The sequence below is a fragment of the Furipterus horrens genome, unplaced genomic scaffold, assembly GCF_987537825.1.
Source record: "Furipterus horrens unplaced genomic scaffold, mFurHor1.1.pri manual_scaffold_12, whole genome shotgun sequence".
Taxonomy (NCBI): domain Eukaryota; kingdom Metazoa; phylum Chordata; class Mammalia; order Chiroptera; family Furipteridae; genus Furipterus; species Furipterus horrens.
The window spans coordinates 87073907-87091032 of record NW_028327182.1 but is presented as its reverse complement, the minus strand read 5'-3'; the positions used below and the strand labels follow the sequence as shown (position 1 = coordinate 87091032).

Here is a 17126-nt window from a genome sequence, read left to right as displayed (position 1 = left end):
TAGCCTATTATTAAAACTGTGGGGAATAAAAACATACATGAACATCCGTTCGGTCAGCAATCCACTTTGCTAGTTGTTCAGCTGCAAATCCGATTCTTTGAAGGTCAAAAGTATCAGCTCTCTTAGGTCGGCCTTTTGGAGGAAAATGCATGAATGTAGGAGCAGAGTTCATGTTGAGCTGTAGAACACGAGGCAAAAAAAATACTAAATATAACATCCGCCCAGCAATCTTTATATATCATTAACCTAACATTTCATTTTTTGCAGAAATTTTGGGAATATAGCATTTATTATGAAAACCCAAGTGGCTTTCTAGAACTTAATTACTGTTTTATTCACCTTAATGCACTACTGAATAAAAGAGAACTTATAATTTGGTTGTTTGCTGAACCTTCACATTTAACATGCATCATTCATATTCTCAGCTGTATTCTCGCTATTTTATCAGCCATTTCATTCTTTTTCTATCTTTAATTCTGTAATTAAAGAATAAAGTAATTCAAAGTGCAAAATGGAAATATTGTAATTTGGCAGTGCATGGACTATTCCACTTCTTGAGCAGTTATTAATGAAAAAGTGCTGGCTTTAATGAACAATATAAATATATGATGGACTTAATTTCCAACAAATTGTGAGTAGATTGACTTCTCTGTTAAACTTTAAAAACTTTTTAAAAATGGTGATGACTGTAACAACCCAACATTTTTCCCCTAAACAACTTGAATTTAACCGACTGTTGCAGAAATTCACACTGATAATCTTTTTTTCTGTTCAATTCTCTATTAATTGAACTGTCTTGAAATGGTTAATTGAACTGCCTTGAAATGGTTATATCTCACTACTATTTTCTAAAGATAATTTCTACTTGAAAAGTGTATTACAGAATACTAGCATAGTATAAATGGTGCTTATTAACAATACAATATCTAAAAACAAATATTAGATTAACTTACATTGAGGAGTAAACTACAAAAAAGATTAAATTCTTGCTGCCCAGGAATTTTGAAATTAAAATCCAAAACAATTTGAGCCCTGACACGAACTAATGTTTAGCATTTCCCATAAAAGGCACAATCAAATCAACATATGTTAGACCACGGTTGATATCAAGGGGACGATACAGCAGTGCGAGCGGTGAACTTGTATGATATGGGCATTTGCACATTGTTAAGTGGAACTTAACAGGGTCACCAGTCCCTTTCTTCCCCGTGTTTTCTCCCACTCCAGACCTTGTTTACGTGTGATTCCCTGATAGATAGATGCACCAGAGATAGCTAAAGCCAACACGTAAATATAAGATTTCAAGGGAAGGAGTCCCTGCAGTGGAACAATCAGAAAACCCATACTAAGGTTTAACGTCCTAGAATTTGAGAGTTAAAATAAATCATATAATTCAGCTATCTTTTTAATTAAAATGTACAAATGCCCCAAGGGTACAACAAAGCAGGGTACAACCCAGGTCTGACTTCTAGTCCAGAGTTCCTTCTGACACACCATTCCCATTAACTCCTTGGCCCGTTGTCAGGCACTCAGCCTCAGCGTCACACGGGAATCACACATAACTCATGTTACCTGCCCAACAAGTCCCCAGTGTGCCAGGAATTGCCAGATTTCTGCACTTGTTATTAATATTGCATTCTGGGACCACAGTACAGCTGACAATGCTTTAAAACATCAGTTTTGAGAGAGTACTTCAACAAAATGTGATTCAGTAGTTAATGAGAGAAAACATAAGAATTAAAAATCCTTTCATGGGTCTCAAGTAAAACAAAATATTTACGTTTCCATTTTTTGTTGATTATGACTCCCCATTAAAAGCACTGACCGCTATAACTTGTGTGCATGTCTCCATTTATAAATGAAAACTAGTACTGCTAAGCCAGGGGCTAGGTTTTGGAAAAGACAAAGCAGTTCTATTTTCATAATTCTGCTGAATCAAAATTAACCTGAGGAAATTTTTCAATTAAAAACAATCCTGACTTTAACTCTCATATCTATGCCAAACTTTAAAAAGTATTTAAAGCACAGAAAAGATTTCAACGATTATATCTAACAATATAGCTATGTGGTTATACCCTGGCAGCCTACAGTTAGCACCAGTGCCAACATAGGGTTACGGGGTCCCCCAGTTTTGTTTAATCTGAGTTAACAGCCAATATTTTAAAGAGAGAGAAGTTTGGTATGGATACTCATATTTGGATCTCTTCTTGAAAACCAGATCTATCTACACGGGGCTTGCATTTCTTCAATCTAGAGCTCAGCTGAGCCTCTCACGGAGTCAAGCCTGTCCTGCTTGCATACTGCCTCCCCAACAATGGGACCAGGGGCCAGCTGCGTGGCGTTTTGCTGACTGTTTCTTATAGGAGTTAGGAGAAAAGTGAAATACGAGTGGTCCCATTGAAGATTTATTTTCTTAACCTAAGAAAGACTTTTTGCAATAAATGTAGGAGAGAGAATATTTACGTGTGCAAGTGAAGAACTAATGTGTTTCATACACTAAGTATGTAGATAAATAAAAATCCTATAACAAAATGAAACTAATCCGACCTACTTTCTTTGTTTAGTTTACAGCCTGGCCAGGACAGACACTGGGCTTAAAGCTTCCGCCCTAGCAGTGAGCTTGGATCTGGGTGACTATTTCCTAATGTGGCAGAGAGGATTCATAAATATAATGAACAGCACTTGCAGCTGCTGATCTCTAGGGCCAATTCTGAGATTCTATAGAGACTTATAAATTACAGGAAAGAATATCTAATTCCTGTAGTACTGTAATTTTCCTTTATAAGGTTATTTGATGTTACAACTTTATGTATTTTTCTTTATTTTCATGATATTACTACCATTTAGCACCGTAGTCTGTAAGCTCCTTATCGGGAAGAATTGTGTATGCTTTTCTTGCCAATTCATTGCTCCTCTAAGAGAGTAGGTACTCAACAACATTTGCTGAATAAATGAACAAAAATAAACATCCTCAAAATGCAAAGTAAATTTTTGGAGGAAGAAATAAGTGAAGAATACCAAAAGAAAGACAAACGGTAAAGGGTACTGAAGGCAAAAGAGAGAATTTATCTTATTCAGCTAGAAACTGGCAAAAACGAACCAATAATCAATCTGGAAGCAAAGAAGCAAAAATACTCACTAATGACCCATTTCCAGTTAGTGAGCTAGATTCTTTACAGAACTAAATGCTTTTCCATGGCCCAGTAAAATATTATGCTGGAGTGTCAAATGTGAGAAAGTAAAATAGACCAAGATACCCAAACTAATTAATGATGCCTGCTATTGCAATAAGTTTTACATTTTGAAAGGCACTCATCAAGTAGTGAAATTATATATATATATACACATATATGTATATATATATATAATTTTAAAAATTTATATAATTTTAAAAAATTATATATATATATATATATATAATTTTACATATATTAATTACTGTAGGATAACATCATGATTAAGAGCTAGAGAGCTGGGAACCAGGCTGCTGAACTCAAATGCTAGCTCCATATTATACTAACTTTATAACCTTGAACAAGTGACTTGACCTCGCCATGCCTTAATTTCCTGATCTGTGAAATAACAATACCTTTCTCAGTGGGCCACAGTGAAGCTAAATGAAAGAATCCACGGGAAGCTCTTAGAAGAGACTTTGGGACATGAGGACTCGATGTTAGCAATGATGATGACACAGCCATGACAAAACCGATGGCAGCGAGCATTCTTATACCGCAGTTTAATACCCTGCTCTATGGAGAAGACTATGGCAATGCATTAGTCTGCTCAGGTTGCTGTAACAGAACACCACAGATGGGTGGCTTAACTGGCAAAAACTTACTTCTTCACAGTTCTGGAGGCCGAGAGCCTAAGGTCAAGGTCCCAGGAGGGTTTGCTGCCAGTCAGACCTCTCTTCCTGGTTTGAAGATGGCCACCTTCTTGCTATCTGCCCTCACGTGGCCCTCTGTGCACGTACACTCCTGGTGTCTCTTCCTAGACATCACATGGAAGAAGTGGTGTCCTCCCTAGACCCCAGTTCAAGGAGGACATCCATCCTTTTCTAACCATGCTTACCTCCTAAGGTCCCTACCTCCAAAAAGGGTCACATTGGGGTTAGAGCTTCAACACATGGATCTGGGAGGGACACAACTCATTCCACAATGGAGAGCAAACGCTTTTTAAAATATTTACTATTTTATATGTAAAATTATCTATATCTCCCATATGGGAAGAAATAAAGGTTAAGTAAAACCTTACATTGACTTACATAATATTTCATAAGTTTATGCATAATACTACCTTAAACTATATACAATTAAATATCAAAATGCATGTAAACTGCTACTGTATGCTGAAAAAAAACATACTTCCTCCACAAGGCAAAAGTTAAAATGTGTTTTCAGTATGCACTAATGGCAAACACTATTCAATGATAAAAATAACATTATACTTGATCTTAGCCAAAAGGCCGAGATCTTCGCCCATTGTCCATTACAAGATTACAAAGGGTCCTAATATTTGAGAGGGGGGGGATAGTTAATTTTTACGAACCAGGGGTATGGACTTGGGGGGGATTGCTGGGGGAGGGGGGTGCTGGGTGGAGGGGAGCAAGGGGGAGAAAATTGGAACTGTTGTAACAATATAATCAATAATAAAAAAACAAAACAAAACAAAAGAAAAATAAAATAAATAAAAAATAAAAAAAAATAACATTAACTGTATTTTAATCACATCAAATCATGTATTCAAACTATTATTGTATTTACTAACTTATTCAATAAATGCTATTTTTATCTGGCAAACAAAAATGTATCAACAAAACCAACTTTTAAAAATATACTGTCAAAATGAAATATTATTTTTACCTGTTGGAAAACATCTGTCCCCTCATCATAGTCCACCATACTGAAGAAGAGTCTATTACAAAAGGCAGATGAATAGCGCCAGGAGTTAGCCAGTATCTGATATTCTTCATTAGCTTGCCTGATAAGAATAACGAAACAGAGTAGAAACATATCAGTATTCAAGGATTAAAAAAGCTGTTAAACGGTAATTCTAGAGAAGGAGTTGGCCAGTTCTTATAATGGAGAGCAAGCTAAGGATAATTTTTGGAAATATTTTAAATGGTTGTAGAAAAAAAATGAAATATTCCATGATACGCGAAAACTATTTAAAATTCCAATCTTATTGTTCATAAATAAAGGCTTATTTCTACAGCGCCACAATGATTCCTTTACATTTTTTTTTCTGGCTGCTACTGTGCTATGTAAGGGCAGGGCTGAATGGCTGTAGCCGAAACTGTCTGGGCCAAAGCCCATCCAGGCACTTTAAGTAAGAAGTTTAACAGCTGTGATTCTAGAGGATAAAATAATTTTGCAGCATCTCATATATGTGTGTGTGTGTGTGTGTGTGTATAATATATATAAAATTTCAATCTTCTGATAAATTTTTAGTAAGAGGCATAGAGCTTTTTAAAGAATATTTGCTATTTAGTTTAACACAGAAAAAAACCATGAGGAGAGATTTTAACATTATAAATACAGTTATACTGCACTTATATACATTCCACTTATCTAAAAATGCATTTACATTCAAACCTAAAAGTAAACAAAATGGCACAAAGAAGCAAATGCACAAACAAGCCCTCCTCTCAGAGCATATTTACTTTTATTTTAAATGAATTTCTGCTGGATTAGTTACTGACTTTCCAGATAATAAAGCTTTATATTGGTGTTTGGAAGGATTTTGGCATAGTAATTAAAACAAAAAGAGACGGCTAAAACATTTAACAAAAAGACAGCGTTATCCTTCCATAATGGCAGCTGACTAACCACAGTTTGGGGGAGTCCCTCTCCTAACAATGGAAGTAAAGAAATAAGGTATGCTACACCACAATAACAAAGGACTTGAAGTAAAAGTCAGCAGCAGATAAGAGATTTCAAGAATACCTGGAAAACGAGTGAGTGTAAAGCTGTGATGGGAAAGCTATGCTCTCCAAGGACACCTCAGTGGAGAAAAAAGCTAGAGAAAAGCCTGGACCAGAAGCAGCAGAGACGCTGGGTCTGAGGTTTTGTCTTGTGACCAGGCTAGCCTGCTACTGTTTCATGGATGCTGGCAGAAGACATGAGACTCCTGGGTCAGAGATAAAGGACATTATTACTCCATGTCCCTGTGCATCGATTCCCTGTGCCCCCAAGCCTCACAGGGTGACAAAAGGTCCTTTGTAGCTGCCTGCACACACAACTGACTGCATTACCAGAGAGGAATACTAAGTTTACAGTAAGTGCTAACAGACTTGTGCTGTGTTCAGTGGGAGACATGACCTCACTACGTAAGGTCTGTCCCTGCACCCCCAACATGCTGCATTCGTGGCATGCCAGCCAGAATGTGCATGGATGCTCAGGGCCATGCAGACTGCTTCTCCCAGATACATTTACACACACACACACACACACACACACACACACACAACAATGTCATCAAGAAAGGGAACAAAGTAAAGAGCACTCATAAATTTTAAATACTAGTATTCAAATTATATCAATATCAGAAGAGAAGAGTTCAGTAAATTCCCAGAACAAAAAAATGACACAGGACTAGATTGGCGGTAAGGGAGAAAAAGGAACCTAGAGACTTAATCCAATAAATAAAATTTTTAAATAGAAGGAGACTCAGAGAGAGAAGAGAGACAAAGTGAAGGAGATATTTCTGGAGACGTAGCACAGTTCAAGGAGATTGTGTCTTCAAATTAAAATTATTTTCCACGTTCTGAATAAAAAGAATAAGAAAAGAACAGCACCTAGATGTATTGTGATATTTCAGAACATTATGGATAAAAAGAAGGTCCTGAAAGTCTTCAAAGAAAAGAAAAATATGTAACAAAGGCTAACAACGAGAATGAGATTGGACTGGCTATCTGCAACACTAGATACTCACAGATAACAGAAAAATCACTTCACAGTTTCGAGGGCATGCTATTTTCAATCTAGAATTCTAGAGCAAGCCAATCAAATCTGAAATAAACACGTTCTGAGAAAATAAGGAATATTAGATTACCTGAGGACATAACTGATAAAAAGGCAATATGAATAAAAATATAAGGAAACCTCAGACTAGTATAGAAGCTCTGTAATATAGGGAAAAGGGCAACCAGAGTGTGGTAAGCCAGGGAGTGTGGGAGATGTATAGGAAAGCTGTGATCCAACTAGGAATCTGGGAAGTACAAACTAGGACAGGGCTCGATTTGGACTTCGAGGTGAAGAGAACAGGTTCTAAGCAATTACTCGAATCAGAAGGGGCAGGAAGACATTAAAACTATAGTAAGACATTTGGTCCCACAACAAGGAAAACAATGACGAAATGAACATAAAAAGCAAGGTCTAAATAGGAAGCAAATTAAAAAGTATCATAATTTTGATTAATTGAAGATGAAAAAGGTTGATGATTTTGAACATTTTCTTCTGAGTGGGACAGGGTCTTTAACAACGGCACTGTAGACAAAACCATAATCACAACCTACTACTTTGCAGTCAATGCTATTTACGTGGAAATAATAGAAATACTTTATATTATTCCCTTTCAACATTCTAAATTAACCTCATACAGAGCACAGTTCCAGTATAGAATGTAAATGCTATCAACTATGACAGTAAAGCAGTACTGTAAACAGGACTTGATAGCTGAAAAGGAAAAAGGAGAGGTGACAGGAAAGGGTGTACTTTTTAATCTTCCTGTTATTAAGTAGGGAATCAAGGTAAATTATTTTCAGTTAATAGACAAGAAACAGAGGGATGCTACTTACTGTTATAATAATAAAAGAAAAACTAAGAAGCTATAAAAAAGGGTTGAGATGAGTTAAATCCTTACCTAACATATTAAGAAATGTAAAGATCAAGTCTTTGTATGGATGAAATAAATATGAGTATGTATGAAATAGTGTTATAAGAATAACATTTAGAGAGATGGAAAACCACCAGAAGGAAATACAAAGGGGTAATTGTGATTGCCAGTGGCCAAACTCACAGGTTGAGAACAAGGGCCAGGGAATGGACTTGTTCATTGCAGGCCCTTTTTTAATTAGTGGGGAGCACATACTATTGCTCTGATTAAAAAAATATATTTAAGAGGGCTAAATAGGAACAGGGCTGTAATCTGAGGTCATTTAGCATAAAGTAAAGACCTTAAGGACATCATTTTATTAGAGCATAATATAAACTGATCACTGTGATGAACCTAGGACCATTGTACTCAGTAGGCAGAAAAGTATGTAGTGCATTTTTAGAATACGTCCAATAAAAACTCTGAAAGCTTTGGGAGTTAAATAGGATTTAATTCATTACAATTCACTGAAAAAGTATTTACTACACAGCTAATATCAAGAAGAGAGCTAATCTCCAAGGTCTCCGCTCTTGAGGAGTTGGTTTTGCAGTGGAAGGCATAATAAACAACCACGTAATACATAAAAATAATTAGACGCTAAAATATACACTGAGGAAAAATACACGGGGTCGCGTATTACAGAAAACGAGGAGGATCTACTCAGAGGGTGTGGTCATAAAAGGTTTCTCAGACGAAGGGAAGGTGCAGCTCCAGTCCCGGGGATGAGAGAAGCCATCAAGCGCTGAAAAGAGCTGGAGGGGAACGTTTTGGGGAGCAGGCCCGGCAAGCGCAGAGGCCTGGAGCGGGAAAGGGCGGCCCATGCGGGCGCCGGGGGCTGCGGGGCCCATAAAACCCGCTCTGCCGGCCGGAGGGGGAGCGCATGCAGACGCACAGCTCACGCCCGCCCCGCAGCCACGGGAAGCAGGGCCTCTCTGCCCACACTGAAACAAAAACCGAGCTGAAAGCAGCAGCAACCCTACAACCTGATCTGATTTTTGCCCCATGAATACAACATTACTGGTAAGTGCTCAACACTGGTTTTCAAAGAAGAAATGTGTAACTTCGCTCAGTGAATTGTCACTGACAACGGGGAAGATGTGAACATCTTTAAGAGACCAATGCTACCTTTAAAAACATTTAAAAGAATACATTACAATTAAGAAAATAGTATATTTTTTACACATAAGAATATTTTACACAAAGAATATTCTAACCTTTTAAACATAACCTAGGGAAATGGAAATCAGCAAAAACTGGCATTTTTTTGGAATGATATTTTAAGAAATAAAAATGCTTCATTTCCAAAAACTTGCGGAAGAAAAAAATCATATGTCAGTATTCAACATGTGTGTATAGTATCTAATGGAATGACAGAAAGCAGAGATAATGTTCAATTTCTTTCTCCCATAATGTTAGAACCTAGCACCCTACCTAGGTTAGAACCTACCTACTAAGTATGCATTCACACAATCATTAATTCACTCCACAACTGTACATGAGTGCCAGTACTGTGTGAGGCAATGCGGGAGTGAGGCTAAATGCCAGCGAGGCCTCACACAAATAAACACAAAATTTCACATAATCCTAAGTACTCTGAAGAAAATAATAAAATGTGATAAAGAGTATTGATTTTCTTTGGACAAATTCCAAAAAGTAGAATCGCTGGGCTGTAAGGCAGTTAGTTCCATTTTTAGTTTTTTGAGGCAACTCCATACTGCTTTCTACAGTGGCTGCACCAATCTGCATTCCCACCAAAAAACCGGAACACTAACTTGAAAGAACATAAGCACCCCTATGTCTATTGCAGCATCCTTTATGATAGCCAAGGTCTGGAAACAGCCCAAGTGTCCAAGCAGTAGATGAGCGGATAAAACAGGTATGGTAACTGTACACGATGGGATACTATTCAGTCATAAAAAGATAACAAGAACAAAAATTTACCCTTTGCGGCAGCATGGATGGACCTGGAGAATATTACACTACGTGAAAGAAGCCAGTCAGAGAAAGACAAATACCATATGGTCTCACTCATATGGGATCTAATGAACAAACTGAACTAACATGCAAAACAGAGACAGACTCATAGGTAAACAACACACGGACAGCTCTGGGGGATGTGGAGGGATCGAGCACCAGAGAAAAAACTCGCGGAGAACATGGAGAACAGCGTGGCAATGTGGAAGGGACGGGGTGGAGGCAGAAGAAGGTGTAGCGGGGATAAACGGCAATGGCAAAAAATCACATAAATGAACTATTAAAAAAGGAGTATTCGATATCATCCAATTTTCCAGCTTAAACTGCCCAACAATCACTTTATCTTCTATTCCAAAATCCTAAAACACCTCCCAACGCCTATATCATGAAGTCAGTGGGCAGAATAAAGACAAGATCCTCCGTACCCTGGCCACAACTTACATCTACTACTTATATATCTATGCACACTCCGTACTTGAAGGGCCTCTCTGTTTTATGACATCCCATGTTCAGTCTGTAAGCATTAAAGCATTAAATCCTTTGCTTAAAATGTCCTCTCTTCTGCCAAAAGCTTGCTCAAACACTCTCTCCTTCAGAAATCACTGAGATGTCTCTATATACCATCCTTGTTGAGGCAGCTCTCTGAAATGAAAATCCCATTATGTGGGGTGCTGCTCATTTTATGCATGTATCTGTACTGTGTATGCACACATCCTATGTTTACACACTGACTGTTCAGTGGTTAGGACCCAGTACAGAATGGGCATTTAATAAAGGTTTGATGATGGTGATGATGAATAATATACTTTCCTAAATAGTCAATATATCATTTCTATCCTAAAGCTGAATATCATTAAATTAAGACTCGGAATTCTGGAGAGTCTGACTGAAAACCCACGTGGTTGGGTTTAAGTCCCAGGATAATGTCTCTTGTAAGACCAACCTGCTTTACCTTATTGGTGGCTTTAGGAAGCAAAAAAATGGAATAAACACTTTAAATCTATGTACCATCGCAAATGAATGCTATTTGTCAAAGGAATAGTAGCCACAACTTGAAGGGTTGCAATGACTGAAGCATCATCTAACATTATGTTCTTAATGTCAATTTCACATGCAAGATTGGAATCTAGATCTTAATATTTACTCAGCATTGTCATATGTGCAGCAATAATAAAAAAGTATACCTCACATCTCCACCTCTAAGAAGCTTGTTAGAGAAAGGAAGAGACACACAGTAATATATAAGTAAGATACAGATATTAAAACAAGATCACAGGGGCTATGTGGCATAGGACAAGATCCCATGGGACTGGGGTAATGGGACAAAGTGTGAATGTTAAAATATACAAATGTTCAGAAAACAATGGAAGGACTAAAATTATAAGCAAGAAAGGACAGAAAGAATATTATGGTAAAAAAAAAAAAGTCAGTGTAAACAAAGACTACCAAGACTGAAATATGTATTATGTGCTCAAATAATAGAATATGAGTTTCATGTTAGAAAATAAGAGACTGGAAGCTCTCTTCTGGCAGAGAAATAAATAGGACCTTGACTTTATTCTGCAAAGAGTGAAAAATGATGAGTGTTTTGAAGAAAGTGAATTATGCAAAGTGCTAATTAAGAAAACAGTACTGGCAACAGTGTATATAATATATTGGAGGAGGAGAAAATAAATGTTTGGAAACCACTTAGAATGTTACTATAATGGTCTAGTTGGGAAAACATATGAAGGTATTTAAATAGACTATAAATGAAGATATGACCTATTTCTTACAGACTCTCCTTTTGAATCTAGAGCACCGAATTAACCAGCAACATTTTCTACACAAGTTTCTTCTACTTAGGAATAAATCTAGCTGGAATAGAGAATTTCAGGGGAGCCAAGCAAATTACTTTTCAACACTCATAAAATACTTAAGAGAAAATTTAATACTGACAAGTGGGGGCTTTCTTCCATAAGGGTACAATTCACTAGCAATAGAATCACTGAACATATTTGTTTGTCATTAAAAATAATTCAATGAGCCTGAGAAATACAAATTTCAATGCTGATGACATCTACTCAGAGTATAAACGACTCATTAGAAAGAATGTGGCCCAATAACATAAACCCTGTTCCCTAAACTTAACTCCATTATACTCATCCCCTCTGAGTCCAGCTTCTTAATGGTTAATAGGAAAGAGAAGAATTCTAACTAGTGACAAATAAGAAATTCAGGGGACTCTCCTACAAGGTTATGTCACGTGGGACGAATGAGCCGAGACACCACTAGTGCTCATTAGCATACTTCAGACTTCACTGCCAACTACAGTAAAACTGAAATCTGAAAACCACAAGTGCTCCAGATAGTCCAGTCAAATAAGTAATTTTCCAGCATTGTTAACTTAAAAAACCATTTTCTGTTGTGGTCGTTCAGAGGAATATGAGAGGCCTAATTTTATGACCTTAGTGAATTGCTCTAATATGTTCACAAGCAGCCTGTAGAGGGCAGTCAAGTTGCACCAAAGCTTAGGCAGTAACCGCCAGCCAGTCCTGCCGAATCTGTTCTATTAAATCTTCTCAATTTTGTTATTATGGCAACAAGAAAAAAGTATCACTTAATCCAAATGCTATAACTTTTATATTATAATCATTTTTAAAGGTCACATAAAACTAAAAAAAGATTATTAACTCATTTGTAGTAGTATATATTTAATATATTTCCCATGATGAATGTAACTTTTGTCTTTAATGCCCTTGAAGAGATTTTTAAGAAATATAGCTTACCTTTTCAATGTTAATCAAACTTCCTATAAAGTAGCAGATTTCTATCAATATCCCAGAGTATGCTTTTCACATATATAAAGTGGCCAAAACTTTTGTTCAGCTTTTAAGAGACACATTTCTCATTTCCACCATTTTATCTTTTTGAGCAAAGAACTGTTCTAGGTGTCTTCTTAAGTCTTCCAGGGAAATGAAATTTTTTCCATTAAGAGAATTTTGTAAAGACCAAAATAAATGGAAATCCAAAGGTGCAAAGTCTACGTGAATACAGCAGATGACTCAGAACTTCCCAGCTAAGCCTGTAACAGTTTTTGCCTGGTTATCAAAGAAACACGTGGTCTTGTATTACCCTGACGGAAGATTATGCGTTTTCTGTTGACTGACTCCAGATGCTTTTTGTGGAGTGCTGCTTCCAGTTGGTCTAATCGGGAACAGTACCTGATGGAATTAATTGTTTGGTTTCTCAGAAGGAGCTCATGATAGAGGACTCCCTCCCAATCCAGCTTCCCTGGATGAAGACCGGTCTTTGGTGTGGATGGTGGTGGTTCATTTTGCTGCCCCACGATCTCTCCCGTTCTGTATTATTGTATTAAAGTATCCACTTTCATCACCCATCACAATTTGTTTTTAAAAATGGAACGTTTTCATTACATTTAAGTAGAGAATCACTGGCAGAAATACGGTTGAGAAGGGTTTCTTTCCCCCGCTTAATTTAAGGGGAACCCAAACATCAAAGCTACTAATATAACCAAGAAGGTGCAAATGATTTTCAACGCTTGATTTGGATATAGTGAGTATGTCAGCTATCTCTTGTGCGGTATAACACTGATTGTTCTCAATTAATATCTTGATTTGACTGCTGTCAACTTGAACTGGTCTACCCAACCATGGAGCATAGTTCAGCAAGAAATCTCCAGCACAGAACTTTACAAACTACCTGACACGTTCTATCAGTCACAGCACCTTCTCCACACACTGCACAAATCCTTTTTTGTGTTTCAGTTGTGTTTTTACCTTTCTTGCAGTAATAAAGCATAATATGCTAACAATGTTGCTTATTATCTTCCACCTTCAATATTAAAATGGCTACCCAAAGACTCACCAATTTTGATGATATTTTTAAAATGCACGCTGATGTGACAGCTGTCCCAATACAATCTAACAAAATTGTTTTGAATGAAGTTAAAGACAATTAAGCACTACGGGAGCCATGTTATGAAAAAAACTGAACAAATGTTTTGGCCAACCCAATATATTGCATTATGATTCTAAAGTATGTCTTCACAAAACCCCAAATTAATCAATTTCTATAGATAGTGAAATATATAGAGAGAGACTAGTATGAGCAGAACCACCTATTACTTATGATTCTGAAGAGAAAAAACAAACTAGTAAACAGAACACTACAGAAAGATTTTAACAGAGTGCTTTCTCTCTAGTTGTGCTACACACACCCAGTACCCTACTGAATACAAAGAAATATAAAAATAGACCCAATGCCTCTGAAGAGCTGAGAAATCAAAGGTCCACTCACACACTGTAACTGACTGCATAACTAACTTCTTGGTAATATAAGTTGAAGAAGTTGTCTGTGCTCATTATGCTCTGTATTTCTTATGCATCTATATTTTCCTTTATCAGACCTAAGCAGATACCTCTCCTGGGAAAACAACTCTATCACAAAATATGTGATTCAAATTCATATCTTAAAGGAAAAATCTGTATGAATACAAGAAATATTAAATTGTGTATAACATGCATAGTTTCAATTCAGTTCATGAGACAACAGAATTTTGTTTTCTTAAAAGAACACAGTAACACCAACATATATAAATGCTTAAAGGTTGTATGCTAAAAAGATTGATATATAATGTAGTAAACAAATGTATCCATCCACTGTTTTTCTTATCTACTATATATGTACTATAAAATAAGCATTAAAACATGTATTTGATGAATATTTGTGGAACGAACAATAAAGAATTAATAGGTGGATGAATAAATGGATAAATCACTACAGTGCTTGAAGGGGTAAGAGTAAGCAGAAAAGACACAGGCCTTTGCCTTAACATATATCAGACCATTAGGGAAACATTTATAATGTTAAATAATGAAAACAAAACAACAAATAAACAAGTTCAAAACAATGTAAATCTTGTTCATGATACTATGCTCGTGAATTATCACGACATTCAAAAATATTCGTTGAATAAACAGATTAATGCATTTATCACAAAATCTGCCAAGTTGAAATTAGGAAAGCATTAACTCATACCTTAAATCCTGCAGGATTACCCAACAATTCTATGCTTTAGCTTCTGGGGTAAAAAGAGCCTTTAGAGAATTTTGTTGTAATGAATCAAGAAGGCAGACATAAGATTTAGAAACTATGTCCCATGAGATGGAGATTAGGTACTTTCTTTTCGTTTTGTTTTTTTAAGTATATTTTATTGATGATATTGTTACAATAGTTCCATTTTTTTCCCCTTTGCCCCCCTCTGCCCCGAAGCCGCCCTCCCCAGCAATCACCCCCCCACCCCACCCAGTCCATGCCCATGGGTCGTGCAAGATTACTTTCTACTCAACCGAAAGCATCACCATCATCTTAACATTTACTGAAGTTCATTCACTGTGTGCAAAGAACCCTTTAATACACACTTACCTCATTTAATCTTCACAAAGCTGTATATAACAGGAAGTAGTTCTATCCTTTTCATATGAGCCCAGAAGTGAATGAACCTGTCTCTATCCTGTGGCCAGTAATTACTGGAGCAAGCAGAATTCACACTCAGATAGTAAGAGACAGGTCTTTTTAACTACAGCTTTGGTTATACATAAAAATATGAACACAAACTCGATTCTCAAAGTGTTGCCCCAAGATCATCTGAATCAAAAATCATCTGGGGTATTTTCTAAGACTTCAGTTTTTTACAGTAGTTTGGGGTTTATGACAAAATACGAGAGGAAGGAACAGATATACCCCAGATACCCCTACTCCGTCCCATGCACAGCCTCTCCACTTACCAACATTGCTCACCAGAAGAGAGGTATTCTTACCAAGGATGAACCTACATTGACACATCATTGCCCCCAAAGCCCAGAGATTACCCAGAGTTCACTCTTGGCGTAGATTCTGTGTGTCTGTACAAGATTATAATAACATATAACCACCATCACAAGGCCTATGGAGTATCTTCACTGCCCTGAAAATCCTCTGGGTTCTACTCCTGATCTCTCACCACTGACTCCTGAAAACCACTGAGCTCTATTGTCTCCACAGTTCTACCTTTTTTCAGAAGGTCATACAGCTGGACCCTATAATATGTAGCCTTTTCATTGGCTACTTTCACTTAGTAATAAGCACTTAAGGTTATTCCATGTCTTTCATGATGTGCCACTGTGAAAGCACTGAACAATATCCCATTGTTTTCAGGCACTAGTTTATTTATCCCTTCTCTTGCTAAAGGATATCTTGGTTGCTTCTGACTTTTTGCCAATTATGAGTGAAACTGCTATAAAAATCTGTGTGTAGCTATTGTGTGGACATAAGTTTTCAATTTCTTTGGGTAAATAACATGACAAGTGATTGCTGGGTCTTATGGAAAAGTACGTTTAGTTTAGTGGGAAACTGTCTTGCAAAGGGGCCGTACCATTCTGCATGTCCACCAGCAACGTATGGGAGTTCCTGCTGCTCCACATCCTTGTCAGCATTCGGCGCTGTTGTCTGCATTTTGGATTTTGGCCACGCTAATCGGTGTGTAATGATATCTCACTGTCATTTTCATTTGTATTTCTCTGATGATACATCATGTGGAACGTCTTTTCATATGCTGCTTTTCCATCTTTGTATCTTCTTTGGAGGGGTGTATGTTAAGGTCTTTGGCCCATTTTTTTAATTGGGTTGTTTGTGTTCTTACTGTTGAGTTTTAAGAGTTCTTTGTATATTTTGAATAATGGTCCTTTATGAGATGTGTCTCTTGCAAATATTTCCTCCCAGTCTGTGGCTTTTGTTCTAATTCTTGAGACTGCCTTTTGCAGAGCAGAAATTTTTCATTAAATGAAGTCCAGCTTATCAATGAGTTCTTTCAAGAACTGTGGGTTTTTTTGTTGGTGGTTGTATCTAAAAAGGCATCACCATGACCAAAATCATTTAGGTTTCCTCTTTTGTTACCTTCTAGGCATTTTATAGTTTTGCATTTTATATTAGGTCTATAATCTGTTTTGACTTAATTTTTGTGAAGGGTGTAAGATTCAGTTTTTGGCATGGGCACATCCAGTCGTTCAGCACCATTTGTTAAAGAGACTACCTTTGCTCCTTTGCGTCGCCTTTGCTGCTTTTTCGAAGATCAGTTGACTGTATGTGTGCAGGTCTATTTCTGGGCTCTCTATTCTGTTCTACTGATCTATTCCTCTCTTCTTGCAACAATACCACATTCTTGACTATTACAGCTTCACAGTAATTCCTGAAGTCAGGTAGCATCAGTTCTCCAGCTCTGTTCCTCTCTTTCAATA

The 17126-nt window shown here is 37.0% G+C and overlaps 1 protein-coding gene across 3 annotated transcripts in view; it reads right to left on the bottom strand.

The window, feature by feature from the left end:
* The window catches only part of TUSC3 (tumor suppressor candidate 3), a 119356-nt gene that overhangs the window by 57581 nt on the left and 44649 nt on the right, over positions 1–17126 (bottom strand). For all 3 annotated transcript variants that reach the window (XM_090258967.1, XM_090258968.1, XM_090258969.1), the window contains exons 3-4: positions 4863–4980; positions 38–178 (exon numbers count right to left, since the gene is read on the bottom strand). In XM_090258967.1, the coding sequence (XP_090115093.1) occupies positions 38–178; positions 4863–4980 (259 nt within the window). The remainder of the gene's footprint in view (positions 1–37; positions 179–4862; positions 4981–17126) is intronic.